Raw genomic sequence first — 20,719 nt, 5'->3', positions numbered from 1 at the left:
TAGGATAAAATCAGACATTTCAACCCAAAAAATTGGGGTGAAAAATCGGAAATTTGGGGGGCAAAAATGGGAATTTTAAATCAGAAACTGGGGCAAACCACGCCTCCAAGTGCAAACCACGCCCACTCACACGGAAGCCACGCCTCCGAATTTAAACCACGCCTCTCATAGCAACCAAACCACGCCCCCAACAGCCAAACCACGCCTCCAAATCCAAACCACGCCCGCTTACAGCAAAGCCACGCCCTCAGATTTAAACCACGCCTCCCACAACACCTAAACCACGCCTCCAAATGCAAACCACGCCTCTCATAGCAACCAAGCCACGCCCCTAGCACTTAAACCACGCCTCCAAACAAAAACCACGCCTCCAAATGCAGCCAAACCCCGCCTTCCCCGTCTCCTAGCAACCAATTCCCGCCCTTTCTTCGTCTCCCAGCAACCAATCCCCGCCCCTCCCCGTCTCCTAGCAACGCGTCGCGGCCGTTGTGCGTCACTTCCGGTGGCGTCCAAGATGGCGGCGGCGGGGCCCGGCTCGGTCCCGGAGGCCCCGGGCGGGTCCGGGGGGGCCCCGGGAGGGCCCCGAGCGACCCCGGAGGGTCCCGGGGGAGGAAGCGGGGCCGGGACGGGCACCGGGAGCGGGCGCGGAGCGCCGGGAACCGCGGGGAGCGCCAGGGACGCGGAGGTGGCGGTGGAGATCGGGGAGACGTATCTGTGCCGGAGGGCGGACGGGAGCTGGCGTGAGTGGCACTGGGAGCGTTATACTGGTTATACTGGGCAAACTGGGAGTACTGGGAGCGTTATACTGGTTATACTGGGCAAACTGGGAGTACTGGGAGCGTTATACTGGTTATAGTGGGCAAACTGGGAGGGTTGTACTGGTTATACTGGGCAAACTGGGATGAGTGTCTGTGCCGGAGGGCGGACGGGAGCTGGCGTGAGTGACACTGGGCAAACTGGGAGTACTGGGAGGGTTATACTGGTTATACTGGGCAAACTGGGATGAGTGTCTGTGCCGGAGGGCGGACGGGAGCTGGCGTGAGTTATACTGGGCAAACTGGGAGTACTGGGAGGGTTATACTGGTTATACTGGGCAAACTGGGAGTACTGGGAGCGTTATACTGGTTATACTGGGCAAACTGGGACCGTTACACTGGGTAAACTGGGGATACTGGGCAAACTGGGAGGGTTATACTGGTTATACTGGGCAAACTGGGAGGGTTATACTGGGCAAACTGGGAGGGTTATACTGGGCAAACTGGGATCCTTGTACTAGGCAAACTGGGATTGTTATACTGGGCAAACTGGGGGAACTGGGATGGTTAAACTGGGCAAACTGGGATGGTTATACTGGATAAACTGGGAGGGCTATACTGGGGATACAGGGGTTGTTATACTGGGTAAACTGGGAGGGTTATACTGGGCAAACTGGGAGGGTTATACTGGGCAAACTGGGAGGGTTATACTGGGCAAACTGGGAGGGTTATACTGGGCAAACTGGGATCCTTGTACTGGGCAAACTGGGATTGTTATACTGGGCAAACTGGGGGAACTGGGAGGGTTAAACTGGGCAAACTGGGATGGTTATACTGGGCAAAGTGGGATCATTATACTGGGCAAACTGGGAGGGTTATACTGGGTAAACTGGGAGGGTTATACTGGGTAAACTGGGAGGGTTATACTGGGTAAACTGGGAGGGTTATACTGGGCAAACTGGGTAAACTGGGAGTGGGATACTGGGCAAACTGGGAATGGGCTGGGGGAACTGGGAATGGGGTGGGGGGAATGGGAACTGGTCCCAGTCCATTCCCAGTTTGATACTGGTCCCATCCCAGTCCCTCCCAGTCAATCCCAGTTTGCTCCATTCCCCTCCCAGTGGATCCCAGTCCATTCCCAGTCCCTCCCAGTATATCCCAGTCAATCCCAGTTTGTCCCAGCCCCACTCCCAGTCCCTCCCAGTCCATCCCAGTCAATCCCAGTTTGTTCCATTCCCTTCCCAGCCCCTCCCTGTCCATCCCAGTTTGTCCCAGCCCCATTCCCAGTATATCCCAGTATATCCCAGTCAATCCCAGTTTGTTCCACTCCCCTCCCAGCCCCTCCCTGTCCATCCCAGTTTGTCCCAGCCCCATTCCCAGCATATCCCAGTATATCCCAGTCAATCCCAGTTTGTTCCAGACTCGGCCGAGGTGATCCAGTCCCGCCTGAACGAGCAGGAGGCGCGCGAGGAGTTCTACGTGCACTACGTGGGCTGTGAGTGAACTGGGCAAACTGGGAGGGACTGGGACAAACTGGGAGGGACTGGGATGGACTGGGAGGGGATTGGGACAAACTGGGATGGACTGGGAATGGACTGGGAGAACTGGGAGGGACTGGGATGGACTGGGAGGGGACTGGGACAAACTGGGAATGGACTGGGAGAACTGGGAGGGACTGGGATGGACTGGGACAAACTGGGAGGGGAGTGGGATGGACTAGGATGGTTCCCAGTGCTCCCAGTTCAAACCAGTGCTCCCAGTTAATCCCAAACTGGGGCGATTGGGACCCATGGGATGGATGGGGATGGTTCCCAGTGCTCCCAGTTCAAACCAGTAACTCCCAGTACAATGCACACCATGGGGATTTGGGCGCACTGGGATGGCTGGGGATGGACTGGGGGTGTCCCAGTGCTCCCAGTAAGTCCCAGTGCTCCCAGTTAACCGGCGCCTGGACGAGTGGGGGGACTGGAACCGCCTGGGGACGGTTCCCAGTGCTCCCAGTTCAAACCAGTGCTCCCAGTTAATCCCAAACTGGTGGGATTGGGACCCATGGGATGGGTTGAGGTGGTTCCCAGTAACTCCCAGTAACTCCCAGTACAATGCACACCATGGGGATTTAAAGGCCCTGAGCAGGACGGGGTGAACTGGGGAGGGTTCCCAGTGCTCCCAGTGCTCCCAGTAACTCCCAGTACAATGCACACCATGGGGATTTGGGCGCACTGGGATGGATGGGGATGGTTCCCAGTGCTCCCAGTTCACACCAGTGCTCCCAGTTAACCCCAAACTGGGGCGATTAGGACCCATGGGATGGATGGGGATGGTTCCCAGTGCTCCCAGTTCACACCAGTGCTCCCAGTTAACCCCAAACTGGGGCGATTGGGACCCATGGGACGGGTTGAGGTGGTTCCCAGTGCTCCCAGTGCTCCCAGTAACTCCCAGTACAATGCACGCCATGGGGATTTGGGCGCACTGGGATGGATGGGGATGGTTCCCAGTGCTCCCAGTGCTCCCAGTTCACACCAGTGCTCCCAGTTAACCGGCGCCTGGACGAGTGGGTGGACCGGAACCGCCTGGCGCTGTCCAAGAGCCTCAAGGAGGCCGCCCAGAAGAGCTCGGAGCCGTTCCTGGGCGAGCTGGCGGAGCCCGAGAGGAAAATCACCCGGAACCAGAAACGCAAACACGACGAGATCAACCACGTGCAGAAGGTCTGGGACCGACTGGGATGTACTGGGATATACTGGGAGGGACTGGGAGGGACTGGGAGGGACTGGGAGGGAGTTTAAGGGGACTGGGATGGGGTTAAAGGGGATTAAATGGGGTTAAAGGGGACTGGGATCAGTTTAGGGGACACTGGGATGGACTGGGAGGGCACTGGGATATACTGGGAGGGAACTGGGATGGACTGGGATATACTGGGAGGCACTGGGATATACTGGGAGGAACTGGGATGGAGTTAGAGGGGACTGGGATCACTTTAGGGGGCGCTGGGATGGACTGGGATGGACTGGGAGGGCACTGGGATATACTGGGAGGGACTGGGATATACTGGGAGGGACTGGGAGCGAGTTAAAAGGGACTGGGATCACTTTAGGGGGCACTGGGAGGGACTGGGAGCGTACTGGGATGGACTGGGAGGGACTGGGATGGAGTTAAAGGGGATTAAATGGGGTTAAAGGGGACTGGGATCAGTTTGGGGGGCACTGGGATGGACTGGGAGGGACTGGGAGGGACTGGGAGGGCACTGGGATATACTGGGAGGGACTGGGAGCGAGTTTAAGGGGACTGGGATAAACTGGGATGGACTGGGAGGGACTGGGATGGAACTGGGATATACTGGGATGGACTGGGATGGAACTGGGATGGACTGGGGTGAACTGGGGTGAACTGGGATGGACTGGGATATACTGGGAGGAACTGGGAGCGAGTTAAAGGGGACTGGGATCAGTTTAGGGGGCACTGGGATGGACTGGGATGGACTGGGATGGACTGGGAGGGACTGGGATGGAACTGGGATATACTGGGAGGGACTGGGAGGAACTGGGAGGGACTGGGAGGGAACTGGGATGGACTGGGAGGAACTGGGAGAGACTGGGATCCCACATCAAGCACTGGTCCCTACTGGTCTTTACTGGTTTCTACTGGTTCTTAGGGGTTTCCATCAGCTGTTACTGGTCTATACTGGTCCGTACTGGTCTATACTGGTCTATACTGGTCCGTACTGGTCTATACTGGTCTGTACCAGTTTATGATGGTTTTTACTGGTCTGTGCCAGTTTATAATGGTTGATACTGGTCCGTACTGGTTTATACTGGTCTGTACCGGTTTATAATGGTTTATACTGGTCTGTACTGGTTTATAATGGTTTGTACTGGTCTATACTGGTCCGTACTGGTCTATACTGGTCCGTACTGGTCTATACTGGCCCGTACCAGTTTATACTGGTCTGTACTGGTCTATACTGGTCCGTACTGGTTTTTACGGGTCTATACTGGTCCGTACTGGTCTACAATGGTTTATACTGGTCTGTACTGGTCCGTACCAGTTTATGCTGGTCTGTACTGGTCCGTACCGGTTTATACTGGTCTGTACTGGTCCATACTGGTCTATAATGGTTTATACTGGTCTGTACTGGTCTATACTGGTCCGTACTGGTCTACAATGGTTTATACTGGTCTGTACTGGTCCGTACCAGTTTATGCTGGTCTGTACTGGTCCGTACTGGTCTATACTGGTCTGTACTGGTCCGTACTGGTCTATACTGGTCTGTACTGGTCCGTACTGGTCTATACTGGTCCGTACTGGTTTTGCAGACCTACGCCGAGATGGACCCGACCACGGCGGCGCTGGAGAAGGAGCACGAGGCCGTGAGTGGGGCAGGGACAAATTGAGGGATTTTGGGGATTTTTAATGGGAATTTTTGGGGATTTTTAATGGGGATTTTTGGGGATTTTTAATGGGGATTTTGGGGATTTTTAATGGGGATTTTTGGGGAATTTTAATGGGAATTTTGGAGATTTTTTTTGAGAATTTTTTGGGATTTTCAATGGGAATTTTTTTGATTTTTTAGGGATTTTTGGGAATTTTTTGGGGATTTTTTGGGGGATGTTTTTAGGGATTTTATAAGGGATTTTTTGGGATTTTTTTAGGGATTTTTAATGGGAATTTTTTGGAATTTTTAGGGATTTTTTGGGGATGTTTTGGGGATTTTGAATGGAATTTTTGGGGATTTTAATGGGAATTTTTGGGGATTTTTTTAGGGATTTTTTTTAGGAATTTTAATGGGAATTTCGGGGGTTTTTTTGGGGAATTTTTTTGTGATTTTAATGGGAATTTTTGGGGATTTTGAATTAATTTTTTTTTTTATTTTAATGGGGATTTTTTTATTTTTTTTTTTTCTTGATTTTTAATGGGATTTTTTGGGGATTTTTAATGAGAATATTTGGGAATTTTTGGGGGGATTTTTTTTGATTTTTATTGGGAATTTTGGGGGATTTTTGGAGGAATTTTGGGGATTTTTAATGGGAATTTTGGGGGATTTGTAATGAGAATTTTTAATTTTTTTTTTAGGGATTTTTGGGGGGGATTTTTAATGGGAATTTTTTGGATTTTTTAGGGATTTTTGGGGGGGGATTTTTAATGGGAATTTTTTGGATTTTTTAGGGGATGGATCCTGGGCTGGTTTTGGGCCATTTCTGGCCATTTTTGGGCCATTTTGGGGCCATTTTTAACGGGATTTTTGTGGGATTTTTTGGGGATTTGGGCACCCAGGTGTGCCCAGGTGTCCATCCCAGATCACCCAGGTGAAATACATGGACAAGATCCACACCTGGGGCACCTGGGGATCCTCACCTGGGCTGGATCCTGGGCTGGTTTTCGGCCATTTCTGGCCCTTTTTGGGCCATTTTTGGGCCGTTTTTAGCGGGATTTTCGCGGGATTTTTTGGGGATTTAGGCGCCCAGGTGTGCCCAGGTGTCCATTCCAGATCACTGAGCTGAAGTGCATGGACAAGATCCACACCTGGGGCACCTGGAGATCCTCACCTGGGCTGGATCCTGGGCTGTTTTTGGCCATTTCTGGCCGTTTTTGGGCCATTTTTGGGCCATTTTTAATGGGATTTTTGCGGGGTTTTTTGGGGATTTGGGCACCCAGGTGTGCCCAGGTGTGCCCAGGTGTGCCCAGGTGTCCATCCCAGATCTCCAAGGTGAAGTGCATGGACAAGATCCACACCTGGGCTCGATCCTGGGGCTGTTTTTGGACCATTTCTGGCTGGTTTTGGGCCATTTCTGGCCCTTTTTAGGCCATTTTGGGGTCATTTTTAGCGGGATTTTTATGGGATTTTTGTGGGATTTGGGCGCCCAGGTGTGCCCAGGTGTCCATCCCAGATCTCCAAGGTGAAATACATGGACAAGATCCACACCTGGGGCACCTGGAGATCCTCACCTGGGCTCGATCCTGGGGCTGTTTTTAGACCATTTCTGGCTGGTTTTGGGCCATTTCTGGCCCTTTTTGGGCCATTTTGGGGCCATTTTTAACGGGATTTTTGTGGGATTTTTTGGGGATTTGGGCGCCCAGGTGTGCCCAGGTGTGCCCAGGTGTCCATTCCAGATCACTGAGCTGAAGTGCATGGACAAGATCCACACCTGGGGCACCTGGAGATCCTCACCTGGGCTCGATCCTGGGCTGTTTTTGGCCGGTTTTGGGTCATTTTTGGGCCGTTTTTAGCGGGATTTTCGCAGGATTTTTTGGGATTTGGGCACCCAGGTGTGCCCAGGTGTCCATTCCAGATCTCCCAGGTGAAGTGCATGGACAAGATCCACACCTGGGCTGGATCCTGGGGCTGTTTTTAGACCATTTCTGCCCATTTTGGGCCATTTTTGTCCATTTTTCGGCCATTTTTGAGCCATTTTTAATGGGATTTTTGGGGGATTTTGGGGGGATTTGGGCACCCAGGTGTGCCCAGGTGTGCCCCCTGTGCCTGTCCCAGATCACCAAGGTGAAATATGTGGACAAGATCCACACCTGGGGCACCTGGAGATCCTCACCTGGGCTGGATCCTGGGCTGTTTTTGGCCATTTCTGGCCCTTTTTGGGCCGTTTTTGGGCCGTTTTTCGCGGGATTTTTTGGGGATTTGGGCGCCCAGGTGTGCCCAGGTGTGCCCAGGTGTGCCCCCCGTGCCTCCCCCAGATCACCAAGGTGAAATACGTGGACAAGATCCACATTGGGCACTACGAGATCGACGCCTGGTACTTCTCGCCCTTCCCCGAGGATTACGGGAAGCAGCCCAAGCTCTGGATCTGCGAGTTCTGCCTCAAGTACATGAAATACGAGAGGAGCTACCGGCTGCACCTGGTACCTGGGCACACCTGGGCACACCTGGGCACAGCTGGGGCACAGCTGGGGGGAGAAAAGGGCGAAATTTGGGGGAAAATCGGTGAAAATTGGGTGAAAAACGGTGAAAATTGGGGGGAAATCGGGAGGAAATTGGGGTTTGGGCACACCTGGGCACACCTGGGATACACCTGGGATGTACCTGGGCACAGCTGGGCACAGCTGGGGCACAGCTGGGGGGAGAAAAGGGCGAAATTTGGGGGAAAATCGGTGAAAATTGGGAGAAAAATGGTGAAAATTGGGGGAAAATCGGGAGGAAATTGGGGAAAATTGGGGGGAAATTGGGGGAAATTGGGGGGAAATTGGGGGGAAATTGGGGATTTAGGGACACCTGGGGGCACCTGGTACCTGGGCACAGCTGGGGGGGAGAAAAGGGAGAAAATTGGGAAAAAATTGGGGGAAAATTGGGGGAAAATGGTGAAAATTTGGGGAAAAAACAGCGAAAATTTGGAGAAAATCGGGAGAAAAACGGTGAAAATTGGGGGAAAATTGGGGAAAATTGGGGGAAATTGGGGTTTGGGGACAGCTGGGGGCACCTGGGATGTACCTGGGCAAAGCTGGGGGGAAAATGAGGGAAAATTGGGAGAAAATCGGGGAAAATTGGGAGAAAATTGGGAGAAAAACGGTGAAAATTGGGGGTGCATTTTCTTCATTTTTTTTTCCGTTTGTTTTTCCTTTTCTTCTTTTTTTTTTCTTTTTTTTTTTGATTTTTTTTTTATTTATTTATTTGGGTTTTTTTTTGCTCACCTGTCCCTCACCTGTCCCAGTGCCCTTTAACCCTTTCCTCTCCATTTCTGGGTCATTTTTCCCATTTCCAGGTGCATTTTCTTCGGGGTTTTTTTCATTTTTTTTCCTTTTATTTTTTCCCTTTTTTTCAGATTTTTTTCCCTTTTTTTGTGCTTTTTTGGGTTTTTTTGGGGGTTTTTTTTTGCTCACCTGTCCCTCACCTGTCCCAGTGCCCTTTAACCCTTTCCTGTCCATTTCTGGGTTATTTTTCCCATTTTCGGGTGCATTTTCTTCATTTTTTTTCCATTTTTTTCCATTTTTTCCCTTTTTTTCCTTTTTTTGGGGTTTTTTTGGGGTTTTTGGGGTTTTTTTTTTGCTCACCTGTCCCTCACCTGTCCCGGTGCCCTTTAACCCTTTCCTGTCCATTTCTGGGTCATTTTTCCCATTTTCGGGTGCATTTTCTTCAGGTTTTTTTTCCTTTTTTTCGTTTTTTTTTTTTTTCCTTTTTTTTTCGCTTTTTTTTTCCTTTTTTTCCTGTTTTTTTGGGGTTTTTGGGGTGGTTTTTTTTGCTCACCTGTCCCAGTGCCCTTTAACCCTTTCCTCTCCATTTCTGGGTCATTTTTCCCATTTCCGGGTGCATTTTCTTCATTTTTTTCCCATTTTTTCCCGGTTTTCTTCCTTTTTTTCAGATTTTTTTGGGGTTTTTTTAATTTTTTTTGGGGTTTTTTTGGGTTTTCCTTCGCTCACCTGCGCGCGTCTCACCTGGGCAGGGGCAGTGCCAGTGGCGGCAGCCGCCGGGGCGGGAGATTTACCGCAAGGGCAACATCTCAGTCTACGAGGTGGACGGCAAAGACCACAAGGTGAGTGCCAGGGGTGCCCAGGTGTGCCCAGGTGTGCCCAGGTGTGCCCAGGTGTGCATTCTGGGGGGGGTTGGGCCGATTTTGGGGCTTTTTTGGGGCTTTTTTGGGGCATTTTTTGGCATTTTTGGGGCATTTTTGTGGCACTTTTTGGGCCGTTTTGGTGGAATTTTGTGGCGTTTTGGTGGCATTTGGGCAGCCCAGGTGTGCCCAGGTGTGCCCAGGTGTGCCCAGGTGTGCATTCTGGGGGGGGTTGGGCCGATTTTGGGGCTTTTTTGGGGCATTTTTTGGCAATTTTTGGCATTTTTGGGGCATTTTTGTGGCACTTTTTGGGCCGTTTTGGTGGAATTTTGTGGCGTTTTGGTGGCATTTGGGCAGCCCAGGTGTGCCCAGGTGTGCCCAGGTGTGCCCAGGTGTGCATTCTGGGGGGGTTTGGCCGTTTTTGGGGCTTTTTTGGGGCATTTTTTGGCAATTTTTGGCATTTTTTGGGCATTTTGGAGGTATTTTTTGGGCATTTTTGGGGCATTTTTGGGGCATTTTGGTGGCATTTGGGCACCCCAGGTGTGCCCAGCTGGGAATTCTGGGGGGGTTTTGGCCATTTTTGGGCATTTTTGAGGCATTTTTTGGGCAATTTTCTGGCATTTTTGGGGCCATTTTGGTGGCATTTGGGCACCCCAGGTGTGCCCAGGTGTGAATTCTGGGGGGGTTTTGGCCATTTTTGGGCAATTTTCTGGCATTTTTTGGGCATTTTTGGGGCAATTTTCTGGCATTTTTGTGGCATTTTTGGGGCATTTTTTGGGCATTTTTGTGGGGTTTTGGTGGCATTTGGGCACCCCAGGTGTGCCCAGGTGTGCCCAGGTGTGCCCAGGTGTGCATTCTGGGGGGGTTTTGGCCATTTTTGGGGCATTTTTAGGCCATTTTGATGCCACTTTGGGCCATTTTTAGGCCATTTTTGGGCCATTTTTAGGCCATTTTGGGCCATTTTTTTGCCATTTTGCCAGGATTTTTTGGGCACCCTGTGCATGCCAGGTGTGCCCAGGTGTGCCCAGGTGTGAATTCTGGGGTGGCTTTGGCCGGTTTTGGGGCATTTTTTGGGCCATTTTGGGCCATTTTGAGCCATTTTGCCGGGATTTTTTGGGCACCCCGTGCATGCCAGGTGTGCCCAGGTGAGCCAGGTGTGCTCAGGTGCCACCTGGGCACCCCAAACCCAGGGAAATCCCCAAATCCTGGGCAATTTTGGGGTGGTTTTGGCCTTTTGTGGGCCATTTTGGGGCCATTTTTTTGCCATTTTGGGCCATTTTTGGGCCGTTTCGCTGGGGTTTGTTTTGGGCTTTGGGCACCCCAGGTGTGCCCAGGTGTGCCCAGGTGTGCATTCTGGGGTGGTTTTGGCCGGTTTTGGGGCACTTTTGGGCCATTTTGATGCCACTTCGGGCCATTTTTAGGCCATTTTTGGGCCATTTTGGGCCATTTTTGGGCCGTTTCGCCGGGGTTTTTTTGGGCTTTGGGCACCCCAGGTGTGCCCAGGTGTGCCCAGGTGTGCCCAGGTGTGTGTGCTCAGATCTATTGCCAGAACCTGTGCCTGCTGGCCAAGCTGTTCCTGGACCACAAGACGCTCTACTTCGACGTGGAGCCCTTCGTGTTCTACCTGCTCACCGAGGTCGACCGCCAGGGCGCCCACATCGTCGGCTACTTCTCCAAGGTGCGCACACCTGGGCACAGCTGGGCACACCTGGGGACTCACCTGGGCACAGCTGGGAGTACCTGGGATACACCTGGGCACAGCTGGGGGGAACTGGGCACACCTGGGGGGGGCTTGGGGCACATGGGGCACCTGGGGACTCACCTGGGGGTACCTGGGATACACCTGGGCACACCTGGGCACAGCTGGGCACACCTGGGGGGGCTTGGGGCACACCTGGGGACTCACCTGGGGGGGCTTGGGGACACCTGAGATACACCTGGGATAGACCTGGGCACACCTGGGCACAGCTGGGGGGGCTTGGGGCACACCTGGGGCACCTGGGGACTCACCTGGGCACACCTGGGGGCACCTGGGATAGACCTGGGGACTCACCTAGGGGTACCTGGGGACTCACCTGGGCACAGCTGGGCACAGCTGGGAGTGTCTGGGGGCACCTGGGCACACCTGGGGCACCTGGAGGACGGCTTTGGGCACCTGGGATAGACCTGAGGACTCACTTGTCACACCTGGGGCACCTGAGGGTACCTGGGCATACCTGGGGGCAACTGGGGGGGCTTGGGGCACACCTGGGGCACACCTGGGGGCACCTTGGAAGGGCTGCAATGCACCTGGGGCACACCTGGAGATACCTGGGCACACCTGGGGGCAGCTGGGGGCACCTGGGGGGGCTTGGGATACACCTGAGATACACCTGGGATAGACCTGGGCACAGCTGGGCACAGCTGGGGACTCACCTGTCACACCTGGGGGCACACATGGGAACAGCTGGGAGGGGCTGGGGGTACCTGGGGCACACCTGGGGACACCTGAGGGGGCTTGGGCACACCTGGGGGCACCTGGGCGTACCTGGGGACTCACCTGGGGGCACATGGGGGAGCTTGGGATAGACCTGGGGCCACCTGGGGGCACCTGGGATACACCTGGGGGGGGGCTTGGGATACACCTGGGCACACCTGGGATAGACCTGGGCACACTTTAGGCACTTGGGGGCACCTGGGACACACCTGGGGACTCATTTGTCACACCTGGGCACACCTGGGGACTCATTTGTCACACCTGGGACACACCTGGGGACTCATTTGTCACACCTGGGCACACCTGGGGGCACCTGGGATACACCTGGGGGTACCTGGGGGACAGCTGAGAGGGGCTGGGGGCACCTGGGGACTCACCTGGGCACACCTGGGGGCACTTGGGGGTACCTGGGGACACCTGGGGGCACCTTGGAGGGGCTGGAATGCACCTGGGCACACCTGGGGACACCTGGGGACAGCTGGGGGCACCTGGGGACTCACCTGTCACATCTGGGTACTTACCTGGGCACACCTGGGGTAGACCTGGGCACACCTGGGTGGGTTTGGGGCACACCTGGGGGCACCTGGGGGCAAACCTGGGGACTCACCTGTCACACCTGGGCACACCTGGGGCACCTGGGGGCACCTTGGAGGGGCTGGGATGCACCTGGGGACACCTGGGGACACCTGGGGACAGCTGGGGGGACGTGGGCACACCTGGGATAGACCTGGGCACACCTGGGCACACCTGGAGTGCCCAAAGCCCAAAAAACCCCACAAAAATTCACCAAAACCCCACAAAAATTCACCAAAATCGCATTAAAATATCCTGTCCCAAAAACCCCAAAAATTCCCCAAAAATCCCGAATATTTTCCATGTTCTCAACGCCCAAAACGTCCAAAAACGACCCCGAAATTGGGGAATTTTCCGTAATTTTCCCAAAATTCCCATTTTTGGCAGGAAAAGGAATTCCCAGACGGGAACAAGGTCCGGGTGCAGATCCCGGATGTCCCAAAAATCCCCAAAAAATCCCCAAAAATTCCAAATTTTTTTCACATTTTTCACCCCAAAACGTCCAAAAATGACCCCAAAATTCCGGAATTTTCCAGAATTTTCCCAAAATCGCTGTTTTTGGCAGGAAAAGGAATCAACAGTTCTGTCTGCACTCTTTGAACGTCTCAATAATTTTCTAAAAAATCCCCAAAAAATCCCCAAAAATTCGGAATTTTTTCACATTTTTTACCCCAAAATTCCCCAAAATTTGGGATTTTTCCCAAAATTCCCATTTTTGGCAGGAAAAGGAGTCCCCAGACAGGAACAAGGTCCAGGTGCAGTTCCTGGATGTCCCAAAAATCCCCAAAAAATCCCCAAAAATTCGGAATTTTTTCACATTTTTTACCCCAAAATGACCCCAAAATTCCCCAAAATTCGGGATTTTTCCCAAAATTCCCGTTTTTGGCAGGAAAAGGAATCAACAGTTCTGTCTGCACTCCTTGAATGTCTCAATAATTTTCTCAAAAATCCCCAAAAAATCCCCAAAAATTCGGAATTTTTTCACATTTTTTACCCCAAAATGACCCCAAAATTCTCCAAAATTCGGGATTTTTCCCAAAATTCCCATTTTTGGCAGGAAAAGGAGTCCCCAGACAGGAACAAGGTCCAGGTGCAGTTCCTGAATGTCCCAAAAATCCCAAAAAAATCCCCAAAAAATCCCCAAAAATTCGGAATTTTTTCACATTTTTTACCCAAAAATTCCCCAAAATTTGGGATTTTTCCCAAAATTCCCGTTTTTGGCAGGAAAAGGAGTCCCCGGACGGGAACAACGTCGCCTGCATCCTGACCCTGCCCCCGTACCAGCGCCGCGGATACGGAAAATTCCTGATCGCCTTCAGTCAGTGCCGGAATCGGGAGAATTTGGGGAAATTGGGGGAAATTTGGGGAATTTTGGGGAATTTTGGGGGTTCCGAGGAAATTTTGGGAATTTTGGGGGGTCCAGGAAATTGGGAAGAGGGGAAAAATGGGGAAAATTTGGGGAAAAATGAGGGGAAATTGCGCAAAAATTGGGAAAATTCTGGGAATTTTTGGAATTTGGGGAGGTCCTGAAAAAAATTTGGGAATTTTTGGGGGGGTTCCAGGGAAAATTTGGGAATTTTTGGGGGTTCAGAAAATTTGGAACAGGAGGAAGAAAAAAATGGGAAGAAATTGGGAAAAAATGAGGTGAAATTGCCCAAAAATGGGAAAATTGTGGGAATTTGGGGAGGTCCTGAAAAAAATTTGGGAATTTTGGGGGGTCCAGAAAATTGGGAAAAAACTGAGGAGGAAGGGGAAAAAATGAGGGGGAATCATTAAAAAATCGGGAATTTTGGGGGGTTCTGAGGAAATTTGGGAATTTTGAGGGGTCCAGGAAATTGGGAACAGGAGGAAAAAAATTGGGAAAAATTGGGAAAAAATGAGGGGAAATCATAAAAAAATTGGGAATTTCTGAGAATTTTGGGGGGGGTCCTGAAAAAAATTTGGGAATTTTGGGGGTTCCAAATTAAAAATTTGGGAATTTTTGGGGGGGGGTCTCAAATTAAAAATTCGGGAATTTTGGGAGATCTCAAAAGGAAATTTGGGAATTTTGGGGGGTCCAGGAAATTGGGAAGAGGGAAAAAATTGGGGGAAAATTGGGGGAAAAATGAGGGGAAATTGTGCAAAAATTGGGAAAATTCTGGGAATTTTGGAATTTGGGGAGGTCCTGAAAAAAATTTGGGAATTTTTGGGGGGGTTCCAGGGAAAATTTGGGAATTTTTGGGGGTCCTAAGGAAATTGGGAAGAGGAAAAAAATTGGGGGAAAATTGGGGAAAAATGAGGGGGAATGGCCCAAAACTTGGGAAATTGTGGGAATTTTTGGGGGTCCCAGAGAAAATTTGGAATTTTTGGGGGGAATTAAAAAAAATGTGGGAATTTCGGGAGGGAAAATTTGGGGAGGAAGGGGAAAAATGAGGGAAAATCATCAAAAATTGGGAATTTCTGGAAATTTGGGGAGGTCCTGAAAAAAATTTGGGAATTTTTGGGAGGTTCCAAATTAAAAATTTGGGAATTTTGGGGGGTCCAGGAAATTGGGAACAGAAGGAAAAAAATTGGGGGAAAATTGGGAAAAAATGAGGGGAAATTGCCCAAAAATGGGAAAATTCTGGGAATTTGGGGAGGTCCTGAAAAAAAAATTGGGAATTTTGGGGGGTTTGGGAATTTGGGGGATTTTTGAGGGAATTTTGGGGGAATTTTGGGGGAATTTTGGGGGAATTTTGGGATCCCCTGAAATCCACGGATTCCCTGGAATTCCGGGATGGATTTTGGGTGGAATTTAATGGAATTTTGGGTGGAATTTTAATGGAATTTTGGGGATTTTTGAGGGAATTTTGGGGAATTTTTTGAGGGAATTTGGGGGATTTTTGAGGGAATTTTGGGGATTTTTGGGATCCCCTGATATCCACGGATTCCTTGGAGTTTCGGGATGGATTTTGAGCGGAATTCGATTCAATTTTGGGGGATTTTTGGGTGGAATTTTGGGGGATTTTCTGAGGGAATTTCGGTGGATTTTTGGGTGGAATTTTGGGGGATTTTTTGGGCGGAATTTGGGGTGATTTTGGGTGATTTTGGGTGCGTTTTTGCCCAGGTTACGAGCTGTCCAAGCTGGAGAGCGCCAAGTGGAAATTCTGGATTTTCTGAGGGAATTTTGGGGATTTTTGAGGGAATTTTGGGATCCCCTGGATTCTATGGATTCCCTGGAATTTCTGGATGGATTTTGGGCGGAATTTCATGGAATTTTGAGTGGAATTTTGAGGGAATTTTGGGGGATTTTTCTGAGGGAATTTCGGGGGATTTTTGAGGGAATTTTGGGTGATTTTTTGAGGGAATTTCGGTGGAGTTTTGGGTGGAATTTTGGGTGATTTTCTGAGGGAATTTTGGGTGATTTTGGATGCGTTTTTGCCCAGGTTACGAGCTGTCCAAGCTGGAGAGCACCAAGTGGAAATTCAGGATTTTCTGAGGGAATTTTTTGGGGATTTTTTGAGGGAATTTTGGGGGATTTTTGAGGGAATTTCGGGGGATTTTTGGGTGGAATTTTGGGGGATTTTTGGGCGGAATTTTGGGGGATTTTTGGGTGGAATTTGGGTGATTTTGGGTGCGTTTTTGCCCAGGTTACGAGCTGTCCAAGCTGGAGAGCGCCAAGTGGAAATTCTGGATTTTCTGAGGGAATTTTTGGGGATTTTTGAGGGAATTTCGGGGGATTTTTGGGTGGAATTTTGGGGGATTTTTTGGGCGGAATTTGGGGTGATTTTGGGTGATTTTGGGTGCGTTTTTGCCCAGGTTACGAGCTGTCCAAGCTGGAGAGCACCGTGGGCTCCCCGGAGAAGCCGCTCTCGGACCTGGGCAAGCTCAGCTACCGCAGCTACTGGTCCTGGGTGCTGCTGGAGATCCTCAGGGACTTCAGAGGGACCCTCTCCATCAAGGACCTCAGGTAGGACCAGTACGGACCAGTATGGACCAGTATAAACCAGTATGGGCCCAAAAATCCCCATAGAAATCCATAGAAACCCATAGAAACCAGTACAGACCAGTACAAACCAGTATGGGCCCAAAAATCCCCATTGAAATCCATAGAAACCAGTACAGACCAGTACAAACCAGTATGGACCAGTATGGGCCCAAAAATCCCCATAGAAATCCATAGAGATACAGAGAAACCAGTGCAAACCAGTACAAACCAGTATGGACCAGTATAGACCAGTATGGGCCCAAAAATCCCCCTAGAAATCCATAGAAACCCATAGAAACCTGTACAGACCAGTACAGACCAGTAAAAACCAGTACGGACCAGTATGGGCCCAAAAATCCCCATAGAAATCCATAGAGATACAGAGAAACCAGTACAAACCAGTATGGACCAGTATGGACCAGTATGGGCCAGTACAAACCAGTACGGACCAGTACAGACCAGTATGGGCCCAAAAATCCCCCTAGAAATCCATAGAAACCCATAGAAACCAGTAAAAACCAGTACAAACCAGTATAGACCAGTATGGACCAGTATGGACCAGTATAAACCAGTACAAACCAGTATGGACCAGTACGGACCAGTATGGGCCCAAAAATCCCCATAGAAATCCATAGAAACCAGTGGTCACTCATTGGTCACTCATTGCTCACTCTGTGGTCACTCAGTGGTCACTGTGGTCACTCAGTGGTCACTCAGTGGTCACTCAGTGGTCACTCCCGTGTCCAGCCAGATGACCAGCATCACGCAGACCGACATCATCAGCACAGTGACCATTGAGTGACCATTGAGTGACCATTGAGTGACCATTGCCAGTGACCATTGAGTGACCATTGAGTGACCATTGAGTGACCATTGCCAGTGCTCACTGCCATGAGTTCAATGGTCACTTCCATGGGTCAATGGTCACTGTGGTCACTCAGTGGTCACTGTGGTCACTCAGTGGTCACTCAGTGGTCACTCAGTGGTCACTCCCGTGTCCAGCCAGATGACCAGCATCACGCAGACTGACATCATCAGCACAGTGACCATTGAGTGACCATTGAGTGACCATTGAGTGACCATTGAGTGACCATTGAGTGACCATTGAGTGACCATGGCCAGTGCTCAGTGCCATGGGTCAGTGCTCACTCCCATGGGTCAATGGTCACTGTGGTCACTCAGTGGTCACTCAGTGGTCACTCCCATGGGTCAGTGGTCACTGTGGTCACTCAGTGGTCACTCAGTGGTCACTCAGTGGTCACTCCCGTGTCCAGCCAGATGACCAGCATCACGCAGACCGACATCATCAGCACAGTGACCATTGAGTGACCATTGAGTGACCATTGAGTGACCATTGCCAGTGCTCACTGCCATGAGTTCAATGGTCACTCCCATGGGTCAATGCTCACTCCCATGGGTCAGTGGTCACTGTGGTCACTCAGTGGTCACTCAGTGGTCACTCAGTGGTCACTCCCGTGTCCAGCCAGATGACCAGCATCACGCAGACCGACATCATCAGCACAGTGACCATTGAGTGACCATTGAGTGACCATTGCCAGTGACCATTGCCAGTGACCATTGAGTGACCATGGCCAGTGCTCAGTGCCATGGGTCAGTGCTCACTCCCATGGGTCAATGGTCACTGTGGTCACTCAGTGGTCACTCAGTGGTCACTCCCATGGGTCAGTGGTCACTGTGGTCACTCAGTGGTCACTCAGTGGTCACTCAGTGGTCACTCCCGTGTCCAGCCAGATGACCAGCATCACGCAGACCGACATCATCAGCACGCTGCAGTCGCTCAACATGGTCAAGTACTGGAAGGGGCAGCACGTCATCTGCGTCACCCCCAAGCTGGTGGAGGAGCACCTCAAGAGCGCCCAGTACAAGAAACCGCCCATCACCGGTCAGTAATTAGCGCCTCGCTAATTGCCCGGCCCTAACGAGCCGCCCGATTAATGCCGGAGCGGGGATTGGGGCTGTAATGAACGGGGGAATGAGAGATTGGGAAAGGGAAACACCCCCACCCGTGAATGGTTCGGTCCAGGAACCCCCCCCTAAGGCTCCACCGTTAATGAGTTTAATTAATTTAATTAATTAAAATGAATTAATTCTGGTTAATGATCGCCACCTTAATGAGCTTCTCTTAAAGAGCATGCTCATTAATTAATGTACATTAATTAGTAAAAAACCTTAATGGACAAACCCCCCACCCATGAATGGTTCAGTCCAGAAACACCCCTAAGGCTCCACCGTAAATGAATTTAATTAATTTAATTAATTTAAAGGGATTAATTCTGGTTAATGATCGCCCCCTTAATGAGCTTCTCTTAAAGAGCATGCTCATTAATTAATGTACATTAATTAGTAAATAAACCTTAATGGACAAACCCCCCACCCATGAATGGTTCGGTCCAGAAACCCCCCTAAGGCTCCACCGTTAATGAATTTAATTAATTAAATTAATTTAAAGGGATTAATTCTGGTTAATGATCGCCCCCTTAATGAGCTTCTCTTAAAGAGCATGCTCATTAATTAATGTACATTAATTAGTAAATAAACCTTAATGGACAAACACCCCCACCCACGAATGGTTTAGTCCAGAAACCCCCCTAAGGCTCCACCGTTAATGAATTTAATTAATTTAATTAATTTAAAGGGATTAATTCTGGTTAATGATCACCAGCTTAATCAGCTTCTTTTAAAGAGCATGCTCATTAATTAATATACATTAATTAGTAAATAAACCTTAATGGACAAACCCCCCCCACCCATGAATGGTTCGGTCCAGGAACCCCCCTAAGGCTCCACCGTTAATTAATTTAATTAATTAAAATTTAATTAATTAAAATGAATTAATTCTGGTTAATGATCGCCCCCTTAATGAGCTTCTCTTAAAGAGCATGCTCATTAATTAATGTACATTAATTAGTAAATAAACCTTAATGGACAACCCCCCTAAGGCTCCCTAATTAATGAACATTGTTAATTAATTAATTTCCATTAAAGAGCTTCTGTTAAAGAACACCCTCGTTAATTAACACATTGTAATTAATAGACTCCCCCCATTAATAACGCCCTAATTAACAGCCCCATTAATTATGCCTAATTGACACTCTTAATGACTCCCCCATTAATGACCCCCCTAATTAACACCCCCATTAATTACCCCCTAATTAACATCACTGCACCCCCCATTCCCAACCCCACTTTTAATCACCCCCCATTAATTACCCCCATTAATTAATCCCCCCATTAATTCCCCCCTAATTAACACTCTTAATTACTCCATTTATTACCCCCTAATTAATGCTCCCCATTAATGACCTCCCTAATTAACACCCCATTAATTACCCCCTAATTAACATCACTGCACCCCCCATTCCCAACCCCACTTTTAATCACCCCCATTAATCACCCCATTAATTAATCCCCCCATTAATTACCCTCTAATTAACACTCAATGACTCCATTTATTACCCCCTAATTAATGCTGCCCCATTAATGACCCCCCTAATTAACACCCCATTAATTACCCCCTAATTAACATCACTGACTCCCCCATTCCCAACCCCACTTTTAATCACCCCCATTAATTACCCCCCCATTAATTAATTCCCCCCTAATTAACACTCTTAATGACTCCCCCATTAATTAACCCCCTAATTAATGCTCCCCCATTAATTTCCCCCTAATTAACACCCCCCATTAATTACCCCGTAATTAACATCACTGCACCCCCCATTCCCAACCCCACTTTTCATCACCCCCATTAATTACCCCCATTAATTAATCCCCCCATTAATTAATTCCCCCATTAATTAATCCCCCCCTAATGACCGCCCGGGTGGCTCGATGAGGGCGCTAATTAGCGCTAATTAACTCTGTTAATTGCAGTGGACTCCATCTGCCTGCGCTGGGCGCCCCCGAAGCACAAACAGGCCAAGGTGGCCAAGAAGTGAAATTCGCTGTTTTGCCCAATTTTGCGGCTTTTTACCCCAAAATTTTTGGGGCATTTTCCTCCAATTTTGGGATCTTTTTTTTTTTCCCTTCCAGTTTTTGGGTCTTCCTCCAATTTTGGGGATTTTTTCCTCAAATTTTTGGGGTTTTCCCCTCAATTTTTGGGATTTTCCCCTCAAATTTTTGGGGCATTTTCCTCCAATTTTGGGATTTTTTTTTTTTCCTCCAGTTTTGGGGTTTTTTCCAATTTTGGGGTTTTTGCCTGAAATTTTGGGGATTTTTCTCCTCAAATTTTGGGGATTTTTCCTCAAATTTTTGGGATTTTTCCCTCAAATTTTTGGGATTTTTTCCTCAAATTTTTGGGGATTTTTCCCTCAAATTTTTGGGGTTTTCCCCTCAAATTTTTGGGGTTTTCCCCTCAAATTTTTGGGGATTTTTCCCTCAATTTTTGGGATTTTCCCCTCAAATTTTTGGGGCATTTTCCTCCAATTTTTGGGATATTTTTCCCTCAATTTTTGGG

The 20,719-nt window shown here is 49.7% G+C and overlaps 1 protein-coding gene across 2 annotated transcripts; it reads left to right on the top strand.

The window, feature by feature from the left end:
- The first annotated feature begins 199 nt into the window (after window positions 1-199).
- KAT8 (lysine acetyltransferase 8) lies at window positions 200-20,316 on the top strand. Of its 2 annotated transcripts, XM_066571370.1 has the most exons (11): window positions 200-740; window positions 2,176-2,250; window positions 3,288-3,460; window positions 5,066-5,119; window positions 7,440-7,604; window positions 9,140-9,229; window positions 10,785-10,925; window positions 13,521-13,614; window positions 16,074-16,224; window positions 17,991-18,145; window positions 20,137-20,316. In XM_066571370.1, the coding sequence occupies exons 1-11, from the start codon at window positions 515-517 to the stop codon at window positions 20,199-20,201; spliced, it is 1,389 nt and encodes a 462-aa protein (XP_066427467.1). In that variant the 5' UTR covers window positions 200-514; the 3' UTR covers window positions 20,202-20,316. The 2 variants fall into 2 exon arrangements, with proteins under 2 accessions (XP_066427467.1, XP_066427468.1); XM_066571371.1 differs by lacking the exon at window positions 10,785-10,925.
- Window positions 20,317-20,719: the final 403 nt, after the last annotated feature.

The sequence above is a fragment of the Molothrus aeneus genome, unplaced genomic scaffold (assembly GCF_037042795.1).
Source record: "Molothrus aeneus isolate 106 unplaced genomic scaffold, BPBGC_Maene_1.0 scaffold_434, whole genome shotgun sequence".
Lineage (NCBI taxonomy): Eukaryota > Metazoa > Chordata > Aves > Passeriformes > Icteridae > Molothrus > Molothrus aeneus.
Note: the sequence above shows the minus strand (reverse complement) of the source record. Positions and strands in the feature narration are given on the sequence as shown.

Coding starts and splice junctions, on each gene's coding strand:
- KAT8 (XM_066571370.1), top strand. CDS start 515: ATGGCGGCGGCGGGGCCCGGCTCGGTCCCGGAGGCCCCGGGCGGGTCC. Junction 2,251..3,287: donor CTACGTGCACTACGTGGGCT/GTGAGTGAACTG, acceptor CAGTGCTCCCAG/TTAACCGGCGCCTGGACGAG. Junction 9,230..10,784: donor TGGACGGCAAAGACCACAAG/GTGAGTGCCAGG, acceptor GTGTGTGCTCAG/ATCTATTGCCAGAACCTGTG.